General features: G+C 37.7%; 2 protein-coding genes across 4 annotated transcripts in view; both read right to left on the bottom strand.

Moving 5' to 3' along the window:
- LOC107586510 (putative Polycomb group protein ASXL1) overlaps nucleotides 1-6,155 on the bottom strand; it is a 26,241-nt gene extending 20,086 nt beyond the window's left edge. For all 3 annotated transcript variants that reach the window (XM_016273904.1, XM_016273903.1, XM_016273902.1), the window contains exon 1: nucleotides 5,647-6,155. In XM_016273904.1, the coding sequence (XP_016129390.1) occupies nucleotides 5,647-5,703 (57 nt within the window). In that variant the 5' untranslated portion in view covers nucleotides 5,704-6,155. The remainder of the gene's footprint in view (nucleotides 1-5,646) is intronic.
- Nucleotides 6,156-8,405: 2,250 nt separating this feature from the next.
- Nucleotides 8,406-18,824, bottom strand: LOC107586512 (dnaJ homolog subfamily C member 11). The gene is made up of 16 exons (XM_016273910.1): nucleotides 18,648-18,824; nucleotides 17,796-17,925; nucleotides 17,223-17,296; nucleotides 15,123-15,224; nucleotides 14,895-15,041; nucleotides 13,769-13,891; nucleotides 13,602-13,675; nucleotides 13,252-13,441; nucleotides 13,075-13,160; nucleotides 11,784-11,900; nucleotides 11,542-11,697; nucleotides 11,248-11,317; nucleotides 10,968-11,025; nucleotides 10,726-10,868; nucleotides 9,792-9,921; nucleotides 8,406-9,615 (listed from the first exon to the last, which is right to left on the bottom strand). Exons 1-16 carry the CDS (start codon nucleotides 18,717-18,719, stop codon nucleotides 9,590-9,592), a joined length of 1,698 nt encoding a protein of 565 aa, XP_016129396.1. The 5' UTR covers nucleotides 18,720-18,824; the 3' UTR covers nucleotides 8,406-9,589.
- Nucleotides 18,825-19,123: the final 299 nt, after the last annotated feature.

Raw genomic sequence — 19,123 nt, forward strand, 5'->3', positions numbered from 1 at the left:
CATTTAAATGCAATAAAGCAATACAGAAAAATCTATAAAGTTAAAAGTTTTACACAGATTAAAGCGCAAAAGAACTATAAAGACCAATAGGTATCACTTTACAATAAGACCTCATTAGTTAACCTTAGTTAATGGATTAACATTCACAATAGCTACATTTGCGACAGAAGTTATTAATCTTTGTTAAAAAACTACAAGTCTTAGTTTATGTTAGCTCATGAAATAACCGTTGCAACTTTCGATTTTAACAACCTGTTATTAAATATTGGAATACCTAAGATTAATGAATGTTCAGAAGAATTTTTCATTGGCAGTTTATGTTAACTAATGAAGCCCTAATGTAAAGTGTGACCGAACAATAAAAGAATCAAAACACTTTCAAACAATATCTAGGGCATGTTGTAGTCCAGATTAAAATGTAAAAAAAAGTTTGAAAATAAATAGCCTATTAAGCCTAAATATTTAAATATTTGGCGCTGTGATGAACATCATAGCAAATACACAAATCTGAATGGCTGTTTAAATTATTTAAACAATTCAGAAACAGAAAGCAGCTGCTTTGTTTACAGGGTTCCCGGGGTAACGGCTGCCTTTAAATGAATTATTAATATTATTATTTCTGCAGTTTAGCGCCATCTGCTGTCAGAGAGTGAAAGTGCGCTTTCATCCAGAGCGTCTTTCACATGTTCCGCAATGTGCTTCTCGTCCGCGCTTGTTTAGGTCAGAGTGCACGGGTTTTTCATGCAGCACACAGCAGTGTTGTGCATTTTGACCAGTTGATGGGAAAAGTATTCTTAATGCATTCAAAATTCTGAATAATTTGTAATATATAATTATTCAGGTATTTAGAAGTGCCCACCATAACAATATCGTGCATATTCATTACCGTGATATATCGCATTACCGAATTAGAGCACTAAACACACTAAAGTCTAATTCTAAGTCAATATACTGCAGTATCTCCTCTCTCAATCAGTAGAAAACATGGTTAACACCCGGTCATGCATGAAAAAAAAAAATACCGTCATGTACCATGAAACCAGTATAATTTTGAAAAATACAGATGTAAATTTTTGGTCATACCGGCCAGCTCTACTGTCTTTTAACACACCAAAAACGTCTATACACCGTTACCATCACCTTAAACAAGGAACCCTCGAGAAGGACCAGAAATGCAAAAATAGGTGGTCTGCTTCACATTTCCTATTGTATCGCTGAGATGATCTGATATACACTGGCCTTGAGCCCAAGCATCTGGTTGCATCTTACTCCCAAAGCTGCCATTTCACACCGCTGCTTTTGTTTCAAATTTATTATATAATGCTGCAATGCTCTTTGAAGCACCTTAAGCATTCACACGACTGAATCATCTAAAACGTCATCCTTAAATGAATGGAATTCTGCATTCACAAAGTATTCTGTCTATTTGGTTGCGAGTGTGCCCTTGTGCCCGCATCTCCCCAAGAGCCTGTCCCATTACTACAGAAGAGGAGCAGATAGGTGGCTATCCTTCCTGGTATACAGACATGCCCATACCTGCTTCCCAAAGCTCAATCACTGAGTGTGATAACTGCAAAAGAGCACAGTCTAAAATGTTTAGTTGGTATGAGTTGGGTTGATAATCTTCAAGGATTTAGACCACAGACAATACTTTAAATAAACAGTCACATGATTAGTGATGTTACATAGACTTGGCATCACATTAAATATGAATTACAACTTCTAAACTGACATACATAAATACAGTAATTGTAATAAATGTTACAAGCAGTGGTTTTCTAGCACATGAGATCCCCACCCAAAATGCCAACCCTCGAGTTTCATTATCTACTTTCACCAGATATCATGGTTAGGGCTGTGCGATTAATCGAAATCATCATAAAAATCATGATTTGAGCATGCAAGATTTCTAAATCTCTTTATAGCACGATTTTCCGTGCCCCCGACCTCCCGCAGTCAGGGCCGCATAAAGACTGCACTGGGCCCCGGGGCTATGACTTACTGCAGGGCCCCCCCCATCACAATAATGAGATATACACTCGGACAAACACTCGACTATGTTATGAAGTTAATATGGAGAAAAAGTCAGTCAATAAATTAAAATATCTTTGTTGGACAACAGGTTTGTAAACGACTCATACACATGTAAAACTGTGTCGCACACGTGTTACTGTAGTACATTTACTCAAGGCTCAGACCGATTTTTGTCACACTGTACAGCCCTATCCAAACCTGTTCCAGATTGTAGAAGGAGCTGCTCAATTTCACATCCCCCTTCCTTCACGTCACTTCACACAGTCATACACAGAAATATGTCAACAACTAGACTTTGTCGTTATTATCGCGGGAAGACGAATTCTTATCGTGTGGAGAATTTTTAATCGGTATATAGCAAACGATAAGATATCGCCCATCCCTAATCTGCAGCAGTCATGCTGCGATCGTTTCCGCACGGAGTCCATTTCTGCTGTGCTGCACGCGCTGAATTAAAAGTGAAAGCGCTTTATTCGCAGTAAAAATTAACATGGATTGACACGGAAATTTAGTAATTACACCATAAATGCATATAATTAAAGTCTACTGTTTCACAGTCAACACATGGCTTTTTGGCTAGATTTAAAACAAGTAAAAGTGCACTTTTAGATAAACAAGGCAATAATAGATGGCACTCGTGGTGGTAGTTAAATAAAGTTATATTTATTGAGTTTAAACGTGAATATGTCTATGAAAGATTGCATTATTGTACTGTGATAAAAGAATCACAATGCTGAAAAAGCATTTTCTGAAAAAACGTTTGGATTTGAAATCAAAATAATGGATAAATACTGTGTTTGTGGTAAACAGCCGAGGATCAGGAGCGGACTGCAAACGTGTCATGTGCGAAAGCAAAATGAGTCCGTGCTGCTTCTGCACCGCATACACATACTGTATACGCACTGCAGACGGAGTACGTGTGAACTTGGCGCAACAAATCTAGTTCAACATCTGAGGCAACCCCACAAAGAGCTCTATGACCAATGCATGGCAAAAAAAAAAACCCTTGACACAGAATTTTTTTTTTCTGCCATAGAGACATTTTGTTACACCTTTACTTAGTGATTATTTTGCCTTATGTCACATGTTATAGCTTTTTGATAAAGCTCTAATTGGTTTTCTTTGGGAAATGTTTCAAACTCACACTGAATGCATTTATGACTGTAAAGCATGTCTGTGTGTCAAAATCATGATTAAAATCAAAATCGCAAAATTGATTAAAGAAATGGCAATAGTTTTTTTTTGTCCATATCACACAGCCCTAATCACGGTCTGTACCTTCATCCAACCTGTCTTGCTCCTTATCTCAAACCATGAGCTAAACTAAAAAAAAGTTACTAAATTCAAAGACAGTCTGGCCTGTTTGGGTGGATTAAATTCAAGAGTGAAAGCTGCCAAAATCACCCAGAAAAGTAGACAAAGACCCGACACGAACCACTTTTTCATAGATGAAGCAAAAATGGGTTTATGAATTCAGCTGCACAGGCTTATTTTATCTGATACACTGTATTGGACATAAGGTCTGGTACGGTCTCAGATTATACAGGTCTGTTTCTACTAAAGTTCTTTATGACAACATTAGGATGAAGGTCTAGAGGTCAGATACAGTGGGGCAAAAAAGTATTTAGTCAGCCACCAATTGTGCAAGTTCTCCCACTTAAAAAGATGAGAGAGGCCTGTAATTTTCATCATAGGTATACCTCAACTATGAGAGACAAAATGAGAAAAAAAATCCAGAAAATCACATTGTAGGATTTTTAAAGAATTCATTGGTAAATTCCTCGGTAAAATAAGTATTTGGTCACCTACAAACAAGGCTCTCACAGACCTGTAACTTCTTCTTTAAGAGGCTCCTCTGTCCTCCACTCGTTACCTGTATTAATGGCATCTGTTTGAACTCGTTATCAGTATAAAAGACACCTGTCCACAACCTCAAACAGTCACACTCCAAACTCCACCATGGCCAAGACCAAAGAGCTGTCAAAGGACTACTAATTGTAGACCTGCACCAGGCTGGGAAGACTGAATCTTCAATAGGTAAGCAGCTCGGTGTGAAGAAATCAACTGTGGGAGCAATTATTAGAAAATGGAAGACATACAAGACCACTGATAATCTCCCTCGATCTGGGGCTCCACGCAAGATCTCACCCCGTGGGGTCAAAATGATCACAAGAACTGTGAGCAAAAATCCCAGAACCACACGGGGGGACCTAGTGAATGACCTGCAGAGAGCTGGGACCAAAGTAACAAAGGCTACCATCAGTAACACACTGCGCCGCCAGGGACTCAAACCCTGCAGTGCCAGACGTGTCCCCCTGCTTAAACCAGTACATGTCCAGGCTTTTAAGTGGGAGAACTTGCACAATTGGTGGCTGACTAAATACTTTTTTTCCCCACTGTATATGAAAAGGTTTCTCTCTTTCTTAAAGGGATAGTACCCAAGATTCTTGTAACTTCGCAAAACTGAAGTTGAGCCACTGATGTCACATGGACTGTTTTACCGATGTCCTTACAACGTTTCTGGACCTGGGAACATTACAGTTGCATTGCTGTCTATGCAGGGTCTGAGAGTGCTCACATTTCATCGAAAATATCTTAATTTGCGTTCCGAAGATGAACAAAGGTTTTATGGGTTTGGAACGACATGAGGGTGAGTAATTAATGACAATTTTCATTTTGGGGTTAACTAACCCTTTAAACGCTAGTCTTTGCAACACTGTGTGAAACAACACTGACCATGACACATTTTCCATTTAATTTGCACCAAATGCAACAAAGAAATTAGAATGATGCAGGTCATCTAAGAACAGCATCTTCTAAGAAATATGAACCCCAGTATGTATAAATTACATTTAATATGCAACAATATGCATGGCAGACCGATTTTATACACCCTTGAACCACCACTGTGGAGAATAAAGGAGATACCCTACTATCACAAAAGCCATGCATATCGGTTTAGTCTTTACATATTAATAGCCACACAACTCAACTGTATACATATGAATGTTTTGATACAGCTATGAAATATTAAATTGCTTATTGCCCCTTATAATATTATTATTTGTTTAGTATCCAAAACTGAGAAAGATCAATGGATTACGAACCGGACAGAAACGTACAAATATGGCCTACTGCATTTGTACATAGTCACTGCTTAAAACAAACAAGACGAACAAATGAGCATTTAAGACACACATTTGTTAAAAATTATATTTAGTTACAGAAAAAGCTCCCATAATGGGTATTTTCAGCATTTTACTCAGCTCGCTCAAAGAAGCCCTGCAAACAAAGGGTCAAACAGGCAGAGCCGTTAATACGCTAGGCTACCAGCGAGGGCACTTTCATTCAAATGGGACACAAACACTAGAAATGTAATGCTTATGTTGACAGGGTAAGTACAGGAACCGTGGATTAAGAGCCATGTGAACTCAAAGGTAATAGCCGGGTTATGAAACATCACACACTGCCTACAGATACACAAACAGCAGCGGCGGCGCCTGCATGTGTCCAACCCGACAACAGCTTTGTTCGCGGCTCCCGTACAACACCCCTAACCCCACGCACAGGGATTCAACCGCTACAATTTAATTAAAATTATTAATATATTACCATACGAGCTGCCTCTGCCCACGTGCGCTCCTTCTTTCTCTTCTGTTTGTCCTTCATTTCCTCAGCGTTGTCTCGCGGGTGCGGATTTCTGCAGCGGATATGAAACGTGTGCGTGATATACGACAAGCCCGCTAGCGTGCTAGGCTAGCTGCAAAACCAAACAGGTCTTTGATTCCCTTTCGCCTCAAGTACTTGCGTAGTCGCTCTGCTCAAACACGCACGCGTTTCCGTAAAACTGCTCGCCCCCCAAAAAAAAGCGTTCGGTTATTGCAGCGGCGGCGTTCCAGAGAGTTTTTGTAACGTCTCGAGGGTTAAATAGAGGTAAACAGAGGCTGGGCGAAGAACAGGCGATCCCCAGCAGCCTTTGGCATACTGCAGGAAGTCCTCAGTTTGGAATGCAAGACGAGGAGAACACAACAACGAGGTCAAAGGTCAAACACACTGCAGGAATGCAACACAAAAACAATTCTCCCCATCCCCCTCTTCTTCAGTCGCTCCCACAGCCGCGGCTCATCTGACGCATTTGACGGGATGAGGCCACGCCCATTTTATGTGCGGCGAGATCAAACGTGATTCGTTCTAGGCAGCACGACACATACATAAAAACACTAGAATTATAGTTTTTGTGCTTTGTAAGGTTTCTCAGTGGATTTTTACAACACAAAACAATCTCACACTTATCAAAGCGTTATTTAAATTAAAGACAGCAAAGAAACACTGCATCAGCAAGTAAATAGTCCTACATGCAAATGAAAATACAATACGTGCCGTTGATGAAATGGATCTTAACCAATTTTAACAATAGTTTTCTAGTTAAATAAGGATTGTAATGTGTTTTAAATATGGTAGCTGTATTGACGTGTTTTACATACTTTTATGGAGCTTTGACAGAACCATCTTTCTGGTGCGACTTAAAAACCGTATGTCGTATATTAAGCAATAAAAAAACAAAACAAAATGTAAAATGTTCACATGAAGTCCACTCTTTTATTTACAGTTGACTATAAAACCATGTTTATAAATCATAAATGTTGCCAGAAATATTAAATGGGTTAAGAAATCTTGCTTAAATGAGTTTCCAAACAAAGTCCCTTTTGAGGACTTTTATGAATTTCTAGTGTTTGACTGCGGTGCACCTAGGACTTTTATTTTGAAAAGCTTGGTGGGGAATCGCTGGAAAACATAACTGAAATAAATATATCTCGTCTTAAGGATTGTTTTTGTGAATAAGGAAATGTTATCTCAGAGTTATATATTTTTTATTGATTGTAATATAATGAATATATAAAATAATACAGCAAAGATCATGTTCATGTTTGAGACACTGCGGGGCTTTTGATAAGCGCCATCTTTGTTCGGGGCAAAGATGCCTAAACGTTGTTCTGCATTTAATTGCACAAATAGGTACAAATACAAAAATCCTGAAATCACGTTCCACATGTAGATAATTATAGACAGTTCAATGTCAAGATGATATTAAAGACACCCTCAATGTATTTTGCAAGACGTTTCACCTTTATTTATTATTTAGGTGTGTATATATTAATAGTTATGGATTAGTTATTGTCTGTTTTAATGTTTTAGATGCCAACAGCTGGCTACGGAAAAGGTTGCAGACCAAATGCAGATTGATAAAAAATAATGAAATTTAAACTGCATGATACTCAAAGAGAACTTCTAACTTTGCGTCGACAACTCATATATCGACATAAACATCGCCAGACATTCACAGCTCCCTATACAGTGTGAAAGTGGCTCAGAGATCTAGTAATCAGAGAAGCAGTAACAGAGAAGCAGTAACGAAGACCTCGGGTTGCACAAACATCTTCGAAATTTAAGGAAGACTTTTGCTCATGGAAATGAGCAAAAATGTGTTCAACAAATGTATTTCCTGAAAATGGGCAAAAGTGACAATTTTTTTTCTTTAAAGGTGCTGTACTAGGTATTGCAGTCCAAATTCAAAATATTGGAGTTTTTTTTCACCCGGCCCCTCCTCCTGAGACTTGACGCACACGCAGGTTGCCAGATTGACGACAACAACAGGAACGAGCGCACTTGACGATGAATGAAATGAAATACGCTGCATTTTCAAGCAACTGGCAACCCGGGGAGCCGAAATACAATTGGGTAAATTGGCAGTGGGCGGGTTTCACAAACCAAAACATAGACCCACATTCCGCCCCGGAACGCACATTTTCAAAGGAGAATCACTGACTGTAGCATTGTTTTTCAGATAAACAAGTGTTAACTTAGCATGTTTCTTAAATACCTGCAAACATATTATGCCATTTTTATGCTTTAGTGGAGTCAAAACCGTACAAACAGCACCTTTAATTGGACAGATGTGTCCAATTAAAACTTACATTTACTGTGCTTTGGTTTTGACTTGTATGAAAGATTTTCTGCCCAAAGATTTTGTAGAACATGTATAGAGTAAATGGTAACATTTTACAGTAAGGTTCCTTCTATTAATCTTTGTTAACATTAGTTCATAAAAATATACAAGTTCATTGCTAGTACATGCTAGCTCAGGTCTATTAAATATTAATAGATAAAACTTCTGATTTTAATAATGTACTAATGAACGTTGAAATTAACATGAACTATGATTATTAAATGCTTTTAAGCTCATGTTAACTTCTTTAGTTAACTAATGTTAAATAGAACTTTATTGTAAAGTTACTGATTAAATTATATAAAATGTCACCTGCTTAAAACATTTGAGGAAATATTATGTAAAGTTTGCTCTATTTTTAAAATAAAAGTCATGTACACCATTCAAACACAATTCCATTGTTCCTTGATGATTTATTTTAAAAATGAGTCTATACTTGCTGCAAATGGTAGGCCATTAGGTAAAGTATAACAAACACCTTTGAACAAACCGATACTCCAGCCATCAATTATAGATTGTCTTTTTTTAACATCATTCAAATGGCAAGTGTGCAGACACATTTCATATAAATTATACTTCTCAAAAAGGAAAAAAGAGATTCCATACAGCCAGTCTTTTAAATAAAAGATGAATCATTTACCACGACAAATGAATTTTCTTGCATACAGATCCCAAATACCAAAAAGGCAACAAAAAGTTTTAATCAACCAAAGACTGTAATGGGGGTTTAGATCTTCCATGTATGAATTATGGCACTAAAATGCAGTGATAAAGGGAGATTGAGCCTAAAATATAAACAGAGGACTTCCACTAATTATCCCTTCATCCACTGCTATTCAAGTCTTTGGACACAAGGTGGGAGACTAGCTCTACATGAGATTTAGTATACAGTTCACATTTCCTCAAACAGCACGCAATAGAGAGTACCGGCATATTGTGTGCATTGGCCCCTTCAATTCCTATGAAACTTCTGGCAGACGTGAAGTACGAGAGGTGGGCCTCCAAATATTAGACTCAAGGGATTGGGATGAAAGAGAAAAATAATGCAAATGATTAAGCAGCCAGGGTTTCACTAAGAACATGCTTTGCCTCCTGAACATTTGCAAGATCATTTATTTGGAAGCTGGTGGTACAAAAAGTCAGATATAGAAAGAAGGCTGACAGCTGGGTTACACCAGCTCCTGTGGGATTCAGTGAGTAGGATCAAGCAGCAATGTTTTCTCTGTGATGTAATGAGGGTAAAATAGCTCTTTCTGCTGAGTGCTGATTACAGGCACCGTTGTGGATCCATATTTGAGGAAGGGGGCCTTTGTTTAACTTCTTCTGGGAAAGGGTATTTTTATTCATGGAAATTCAGCAAATTAAATGTTCTAATTTGAAAACAGACAATGTAGAATAATTTTTAAAACCGCACAAAATAAAGGATAAATAGGTATATGAAGACTTTTAAGGGCACAGAGTGTTTCCAGGGCACTACTCCAGAACATCTGTGTCTCATCAGTCTATACCAGTCCAAACTGTCCCTTTCAGCTCAAGAGATACATGTTCCTAACTGTCATTATCAATCCTGTGGGCTACAAGGGAGAGGAAAGACAAAAGCACATGAGATTTTAAATTACAGTTGGGAATAGCATTCATCTTTACTGCTGGTAAACAATTAAGCATTTGCCATCATGAAGTCAAGATATTATGTATTAAAATAAATGCTCTAAATCAACTGCAGATTGTTTTGTTTGGTTTGCATACTCACATTGTTTTGGTATCCTGAGTGCTTCTGTGTCACCACATAGAACTTGGTGCATCACACCTCTGAACTGATACAGCATCTTCAGACTCTTCTCCTCACCTACACCGGGGTCGTAGAAGCCCGGTAACCCAGCCTGAAGACATTCATGCAAAAACATCCAATTAATGCTTGCAACAGCATTTAACTTTAGGGGTGCAGCAGTTTTTGGTTTTTATTATCTTTCTGTTTGTTAAACATTTCATACAATACTATTAGAGTGCAACACTATGGCCAATATGTTGAGAATGCCATTTTTCATTTTTTTTTTTTTTTTTTAAGCATTAAGCTACATTTCAAAACTACAACATTTTTAAAATGTCAATATTTATAGGATATTAAGGAAACATACACTACTGTTCAAAAGTTTGGGGTTGGTAAGACTTGAAACTTTTTGAAAGAAGTCATAAACATTTAGCTGATTTAGTGCTCAATAAACAACTCTTATTATCAATGTTAAAAACAGTTCTTCTGGTTAATATATTAGTCGAAATTGATACTTTTTTGGTGAACAAAGTTCAAAAGAACAGCATTTACATGACATTTTTGTGACATTATAACCGTCTTTACTTTACTTTTAATGAAGTTAATGTATCTTTGCTGAAAGAATTTTCTTTAAAAAAGAAAAAGAAAATTCATGCTAACCTCAAACTTTTGAACTCTTGTGTCCTGTCATTTGCAGTTTATTTTTCTTTCTTTCAGTACAGCAATACCAAAAATACATTGAATATTTCAGAAGCTTTGGAAGGCACTAACAAAACATTACAGGAAACATCAAAAACTAGATAAATCCTTTTAAAAATTCATTGCTGTTCTAATAACTTTCTACTCTAATCTTTTACTTCTAGTTTTAGTCTTTTGGACCAAAACCAATTACAAAGCAAGAATAACTGTGCTTTACCTTAGAGGCTTCTGTGAGAATGAGCTTGGAGTCCTTCACCAGGCACTGTAGAGGCACCGTCACATCAATGACCCTTGCCCTTTCGTGCTTCCGGCTGTTGTCTGTCACAAACTTGCCATACCAGGCGTTGAGGATGATCAGACCTGGTACACAAGAAGACCGAGTCACCAAACCTCACTTGGCAGAAAGTTCAAATCACAGTTTAATCATGTCCAATGCTATAAGGAGTTATGCGGTCATACCCATTCTGGACTCCTCTGCTTCGATAATTCTACGCACAGACTCTTGCATCAGCAGAACCTAGAGAAAAGAGTGATTTCAAATAAGACCGCTTGTATATGCACATAGTGAAGACACACATTTATCACCCTGGCACAGCAACTGATGTGCAGATTGGAACAATAGCCTGACACCAACTCATTGTTTCTCCGAACACAAAGAGCCTGCCGTGAAAGTTATGACCATTTTAAACGGCCATGCTTTATAAATTATTTGCAGTGTATTTAGACATTATGAACTCACAGCTGCTTCTGCCTCTTGCTTCTTCTTGGCAATGTCTGATGCCGAGCTCTCCCGCTGCTTCTCAATCTCCCTAAACAAAAGACGAAAGGTTAAATGTTAATTTACTCATTTGCTCTTTTACTCACAGTTTCAAAGCCATTTAAACGGATTTCAGTCTATTATTTTCCAGACTCACAAGGGATAAATGTTGGAGAAGAGTGTTGGAAAGTCAACTGGCCAATAAAAGACAACAAAATGAAACAGGTGGAGAATGTCACTATGACTCTGCACATTTAATCAGCTCAAATGGCTTACTGTTCCTGCTGAGCACGAACGTAAGGTCTGATAACTAGCCGCTGGATGGCCAAGTAGAACACAAGGGGTCCGACAGTGGCATAAAAAACAGCGCTGGGTAGAAGCTGGTCTGTTAAGTGAATGGGGAAGAAGTACGTCTGGCTCGCTCGGTTCAACCTGGAATAGACAAGAATACCTCGATTTCAGAGCTACTGAAAAACTTCTATTGGGAAACAGCATCAAAATGATCAAAAGCATTTTACTTGATCTTGAGAGAGACGCCTTGAGGTACTCCAACACTGACGGTAGCGCCCAGGACACTGTGGCGACTGATCTTAGTCTCGGCACCATATTCCACCACCGTACCGAAAAACCCTGACCTGCAACACAAGTGCTGTTATTTTAACAGGCTAGAAACAGAAAAATGAGAATCATTAAGACACTTGGTAGAATCAGCCACGAATAAACTGCAGGTAATATGAATACAGAATCTAGTAGGGCTGTGCAATTAATCGCATGCGATTGTCATGCGCTTCTCGTTATTAAATCCGGTTCCGTGATTAGTAGTAAATTTGAAAAAATTGCTTTCAGATGGAGCCGCATTTACAGAATATCACGTTCATAATCGAATGCGATTCATCTGCGATTATGAACACCATAGCCTAGCTTGTCAGTGAACTACGGCTCTATGTAGTAAATGTCTGATAACATCCTGAAAGCAGGTGATGGAGATTTACTACTAATCATGGAACCAGCTTTACTGACAAGATGAGCATGACAATCACATGCGATTAATTGCACAGCCCTAGAATCTAGGATATCAGACACGGATGCTGCATTTATACTGCAAGGACAAATACACCGATTTCCTGTTTATTTACATTAATTAGACCAGCTGACTTTAACAGTAAGTCTATGACCCCTAGGAAGTCCATATAATATTTGATCTCAAATGTGAAATACGCAAATAAAAATACATGGCTAACCTAATTTAACTACAGCTCGAACCAAAGACTGTAACTGATTAAAATAGGATGTACAAATATGAGGAAAGGTGCATTTCAAAATGTATATGTGGTTCTCAATGTATATAATTACTCATTAAGCATTTAGAGATCAGAGAAAGTTCATATCCGATTTAATCCAAACTGATGCCAACCATTTTTTTTTGTGGTTTACACATGCAAGAAGTAAAGATAAAATCTGTGCCAAACAGGGTGCTTGATAAGCAAAAAATTAAGCATAATGATAAAGTATAACAATGATAAGGAATTAGATCAAATTCCTTGATTACACCAAAAATAATGGAATGAATAATGTCCAAAAAACAAAAACAAATACAACTTTATCAATAAGTAATCATTTAAAATATTGTGCATAATAATACTCAAAGCTAATATTGGCTGACAAATTCTACTACGTTTTTGAACTACCGGTTTAAACTAACCATCTTTTTGGTTAAAAGTGCAAATGCAGCCAGAAAAAAAAACCTACAAGACAGCTCTATGTAAAACACACAAAAAAAAAACAAAAGCAGCATCCACAGATACATACTTGACAGAGCCCTTGATCTTGGTCTGATCATCATCCTGGAATTTGTACTGGTAGCTCATCATGATAAATGTATGTGGAATTCCCAACTATGTCAATACAAAAAAGACAATGAACAATGGTTGAAAAAAACCCCACTGGAATAAAGATCAGGGGGTGCTGTGCATAACAGCAACTGACCTGCACAGCGAAGGTGAAATGACTGCTTTTGGTGTCCCTGACGATGCTGGTGTTCATGGAAGACTGAGTTCCCCAGCGCCACTGTAAATAACCCATAGTGTTTTTGTCCAGGTGGCGTGCAAGCATAGTAGTGAGACCCGGCCGTATACCACGGGATGAAAACTGCATGCCACAATGAGCCGTAGTGAAGCTAAAAAACACGAATATATCACAGTATACAATACACTGAATAGCATGCAACGTTCAATAAAAACAGTCAAAATGTCAGTCACAATTTTTTACTAAAATAAATAAAAGTAATAATAATAAAACTAAATTACTCAAACACCACAGAGATGTGCTGTACTCACCAGCGTGAAGTCAAGTTACGGAAAATCTTCAACCCGAAGAGAGGGCCATGTGTGTCTCCTGCCCCAAACTCAACCTGTATTAAACATGTATGAATCATGTATGGTTACATGCTCAGCAAAAATGATAATCCAGTCAATTATGTCAAGCATTAATTGAAAGCACTTACTTCTCCCCAGCCCTTAGCTGAGGTAACTCGTCGCAAGGCCAAGTTTATGTTTCCTCCCCCATTGCCGTTGTGTGTGGAGAGAGAGCCAGAAAGAATGGCTGTGTCTGAGGTTGTCAAAGGGGCCTATGAGAGCAGAGATGGACAGTAAATAAGCCTTACGACTGTATTAAGATCAGGTTCAATGACTTATAAGTGTTTCCACAATATAAAAAAAGTATCTTGGAAAGTTCTTTGAAATGTGCTTTTTTATATATTGGTTTCATGTTTTTTTTCTGAAAAAGTTTTGTTTTTAAGTTTGAATTTGATGGTTTAAATATTATATTTTATTAATTCTATTTACACTATGAATTTACATGATTAATTCTACATATACACACACACGCACATATATTTTTTTTCAAAGTTTTTCAAAAAATGTTTCAAACAAATACAGAGAACTGTGTACATGAAATACCAAGTATTTCACTGTATGTAAGAAATGCATTTTTAAATACATGAATAAAAACAACAGGACAAAAAAAAAAAAAAAGAGCATCATGTCATTGACCCATACACAGGAAGCATATTTATCTGTAAACACTTGCATTGTGCCCAATCATAACAGACAGGAGTTAGTAATTTTTTTTTTTTTTTTTTTTTTTAAATCTTTTTTAAAGCGGTCTATCATGCTCACCAAGGCTGAATTTATTTAAACAAAATACAGAGAAACCCACAATATTGTGAAATATTAGTATTTTTATTTTATTTTATTCTTATATATTGTAAAATCTAATTTATTTCCATGGTGACAACGCTGAATTTTCAGCAGCCATTACTCTAGTGTCACAGGATCCTTCAGAAATAATTATAATATGCAGATTTGTTGCTAAAAAACTTATTTATATAATCATCAGCTAGCCTACTTCTTAACAGTTGTACTGCTTAAGATTTTTGTGGAAACATAATACAAAAGAACAGCATTTATTTGAAATAGATGTCTTTTGTAACATTAACATTTAATTTAATGCATCGTTTCGGAATAAAAGTATTGATTTCTTTCAAAAGGAAATCTTACAGACCCATTCTTCTGAACAGTGTTGTGTCTATGAGAGTATACATTAAAAGAAACATGATGTAACAACTGTACCTCTATTGACTGGGATATGTGCATCCTGTTGATCTCAATGTGCGGTAAGCCGCCGCCGCCGCCACCACCACCACCAGAGATCTCTTCATAATCCTCCTCATAGGCATCAAAGAGGTCTGTCGCATCAATACCCACACTTATTGTCCCCTGAGTGAGAGACAGTGAACAATCAGCAAGACCTGTATTAATAATGACAGCGGCTGCTGCATTGAACGCATTAGGTCAAACCTTTGGGTTGGTCCTTTGCTGTAGTCTCCTCTCCTCTCTCTCTCTTTGAAGTCGCTCATATTCTTCACGGATCTCTGCTGGCGTTCTTTTCCTCTCCACTACCTAGAAATAATTACTGCAGTGAGCACAAAAAGATGACACAAAAGTCCACTGGGAAAATGATTTGCTTGAAATGTTACAAAAATATGGAACGAATGCTGAAGCATTTTTTAGTCTTCTGAATTAGGGGTCGACCGATATGTGTTTTTCAGGCCCGATACCGATACCGATTATTACAGACCAAGCAGACCGATAACCGATATTTTGAACCGATATACATGTCTGGTGTAAAAATTTTAATGTCAAAATTAAGAATAACAAGGGCTCTGACAAAAACTGCCTTCACTGGTGTTGGTTGTACTTCTTACTCTTGTCTTCTTCCGTGCATCCATCTACAATAAGGGTAATATAAAGAGAGAGATCAAAGTGGGGCCACTGTATGCTTCATGATTAAGCCTATGAATACTGTACTACAGCTAAACAGCTTGGGGAAATGTAAGTATTTAGCTTCAATAATTTACATGTTAGAAATATATGTGTAATAGCATAACCTCTCATAATTCTTCATTGATTCTTTTCTGATGACTAAGAGGTGACCTACAAGAGGTGACTGTTCAATTCATCATCTAATGCACATCAATTGATTAACTTAAAGCACAATGTAAATAATAAGTGTAAATAATTTAATTGTCTTCATAGCTCCATTGTAGAAGTTGTTAAGACTGCAACTATTTTAATGGAACTATAACACTAATAGCCTATTTTAGGCAAACTTTGTTCAAAAGCCTATTGAAATGTCTAAATTTTTGTCATCCTAATCTTAGCCTACGTGACAGTGTATTAATCTTGGCCTATGTGACAGTAATTTCCATTAGTTTTAATTTACAGTGCAGTGCAAATGAAGGCATCCCTGATAGCACACATCCATCACAGAGATGTCTATTTGATGTCGTTTACATCTGCAAGACATATTTTTTGCTCATCTGCAATACGTCTATAGGGCGTTTCCTATCAGATGTCAAATAGACGTTTAGAAGATGTCTTTAAGATGTTTATGATCTTGCAGACGTACCTGTGCTATCTAGGATAAAACATTAACTTCATTTATCTTTTTGAGAGTTAAACTCTATTTTTGGCAAACAAAGGGGTTTACTATTAAAATTAAAACATGGAAGAAATAGTGCATTGTGTGATTATTCTTTTAAACAAAAGTTGACGGGTTGCCATGAGGACCTTTTAAGTTTCTGTAGCCTATGTATATGATATGACGATAGTTTTACTCAAATGAAACTGTCAAATGCTCATGAAGTAACTCTCAGAGCAGTTCTGGGGATGTTGTTCATGTATTTATGTCCTCATTTAGTGAGTCACGCACTTCAGTATGCGTGTAGTAAACAAAACCGCACATCTGTGCCATTCACATATACAGAGACACGCAGAACATGCACGATTCATATTTAAATAGTCTTTTTGTGGCTTAATATTTACAGATACTAGTCCATAGCGAGAGTCGATTTAAGTGTACTGACCTACTTTTGATTAATTCATCCAAACTTTGACAAATTCCGTGACATTCCGCGTTATACAGTACATTCCATTTATATGACTAGATTCCGCATTTCCCCATTGCAGAAACCATAAATAGATCATATTGAGGTGTTTTGCAACTTCAGTGTAGTGGATTGTGATTTATTGCAAAGTCAGCAACATCTGCTGCTGCCTTAGAGAGACAACTGATGTGTGATCACTGAAGCAGCTCCAGTTAGCAAGCGCTTTCGGTGTGTAAGTGCAAAACTTTCAGTGCCTTTAGCCTTCCACGCTGATTGGTCGGACTCGTGACTCCCAACAAATCAGATGGGCGGAGATTGCTCTAGGCCACAGAGTGGTGAGTTCCGACAGGCTGCATCAAAGCCAGATAGCGCGTTTCAAAATTAAATTATTTTATTGGCAAATCGGTTTTGAAAATGACCGATACCAATAATCATAAAAATGCTTAATATCGGCGTCAATAAACTGCCAGGACGATAATCTGTCGACCCCTATTCTGAATCTTCAACTTACCTCCCATCCTTCCACTTCCAGCCCTCTCTTCCCATATACGTCATAGATTGCTCTAGATTGTGGATCCCTTAGTACTGCAAAAGAACATAAATCACAATCATGAAATATTCATGACTTGGTATTAAAAACTTGCTGGCTGTTAAAGGGATAATTCACCCAAAAATCACAATTTTGTAATTATTTACTCACCCTCTTGTCGTTCCAAACCTGTATGACTTTCTTTCTTCTGTGGAACACAGAAGATGATATTTTGAAGAATGTTGGTAGCTAATCAGTTTCAGTTTTCACTGACTTCCATTACATAGACAAAGAATACAATGGAAGACAAAAGGGAACTGAAACTGTTTGGTTACCAACATTCTTCAAAATATGTCCTTTTTTGGTTCAGAAGAAAAAAATAATGCATACAAGTTTGGAACAACATGAGAGTGAATAAATGATGACAAAATATGCATTTGTGGATGTACGATCCCTTTAACAACAACAAAATTCCTTGACAGTAAAAACAGAGACATAACAATGCAGCAAAAGTGGCTTGCTTTGCAAAAGGCTGAGTGTGCAAAAACATCATACCTTCATAGGCCTGGTGAACCAAGTTAAAAAGCTGCTCTGCCTGCCTCTTAAGCTCTGGATCTCTGTGCTTGTCTGGGTGGTAGAGCATGCAAAGGCGGCGATATGAAGCCTTGAGCTCATCCTGTGTGGCCTGAATATAAAGTTAAACAGAAATAATTATTAGTAAACCTAAACTACAGCATTGCTCTTGGGAAGACGTAACATAAAAGGTGCAAAATCAGATCCAAAAACAAGTTCAGAAGTTGTAACCAAGACCAATTAAAATCCTTTCAAGACTTTTGTGAACACATCAGTTAATTCAAAACTGTATGACTTTCTGTTCTGTTCCATTAAGTTAGACAATATGAAAACGTCAGTTACCATTTGATTATATTGCATGCCAAAAGATGGCTGTCAGTCCCTAACATTCTGAATAACATGATCTCCTCAGAAGAAAGTTAAACCGTTTTTGAGCAACATGATAGTGAGTCTAGCAAAGACAATCTTGTTAAATTAGTGTTTTTAATATAATTGGTAGCATTTTCTTGATTGAAGTCAACACTTTAGAAGCAGTTTCACTTTTACAGTTGAGAATCGCCAAAAAGAATCATTAGTGATTATACTTCACGTTTAAGTCTAAAGTGAACAGAAGGCATTTACATATTACATGCATCAGATCTATTAGTGACCACGCAGTCAAATTCCTGCACGAAGACAATGATAAGTAAGGGTCACGGTGTGCTGACTGAGCCACAGCTTAACGACATGCTGTCGGATCCTTTTTTAAAAGCGTGATACCTGAAGCGCCTGCATTTACCAGTCACTTGCGGCTCTCTCACCGAAAACGTCTAGGTTAATAACTATTTGTCATACCTCTCTGCGGACGTTTAACAGAGAATAATAGTCATCATTGTCGATTTCATCTTCCTCCAAGGCCGCCGCCATATTTACCACCTTTCATCACCGCCCCAGCGCCAGATCAAACTACGCTGACTTTGGTGCGCAGAAACGAAGCGCATGAAGGTCTTCAGCGCCACCCCCAGGCTGGGAGGAAACACTGACCAAAAGCATGTAGGGGCGAGTCCTCCGGGCCTGTCCCAATAAATATGCATGCAGATCCAATCCCCAGCCCCACACTCGCGGTCGTTGCGCATTACCATTTGTCTACTTTCATGACGCATTTCCTTCCTGTATTTAGCTCAAGTCTTCAAGTGGTTGTGAAGACCGCAAGTGTTGGTAAAACTTTAGGGACACACATGTACACCATGTACAATACTTTGCACTTTACAATAAACCTCTAAATGTGTGTTTAGTAGTCCATGCATACCGTCCAACAGTTGCAAACGGTT

The sequence above is a fragment of the Sinocyclocheilus grahami genome, unplaced genomic scaffold (genome assembly GCF_001515645.1).
Source record: "Sinocyclocheilus grahami isolate Dianchi unplaced genomic scaffold, SAMN03320097.WGS_v1.1 scaffold83.1, whole genome shotgun sequence".
Taxonomy (NCBI): Eukaryota; Metazoa; Chordata; class Actinopteri; order Cypriniformes; family Cyprinidae; genus Sinocyclocheilus; species Sinocyclocheilus grahami.

What these genes read in the sequence shown, in the direction of transcription:
- LOC107586512 (XM_016273910.1), bottom strand. Translation starts at nt 18,719, where the DNA reads ATGGCGGCGGCCTTGGAGGAAGATGAAATCGACAATGATGACTATTAT. An exon ending in AGCAAAGGACCAACCCAAAG is followed by an intron (nt 15,042 to 15,122) that starts GTTTGACCTAAT and finishes TCTCTCACTCAG; the next exon opens with GGGACAATAAGTGTGGGTAT. An exon ending in CAGCTAAGGGCTGGGGAGAA is followed by an intron (nt 13,676 to 13,768) that starts GTAAGTGCTTTC and finishes TGTTTAATACAG; the next exon opens with GTTGAGTTTGGGGCAGGAGA.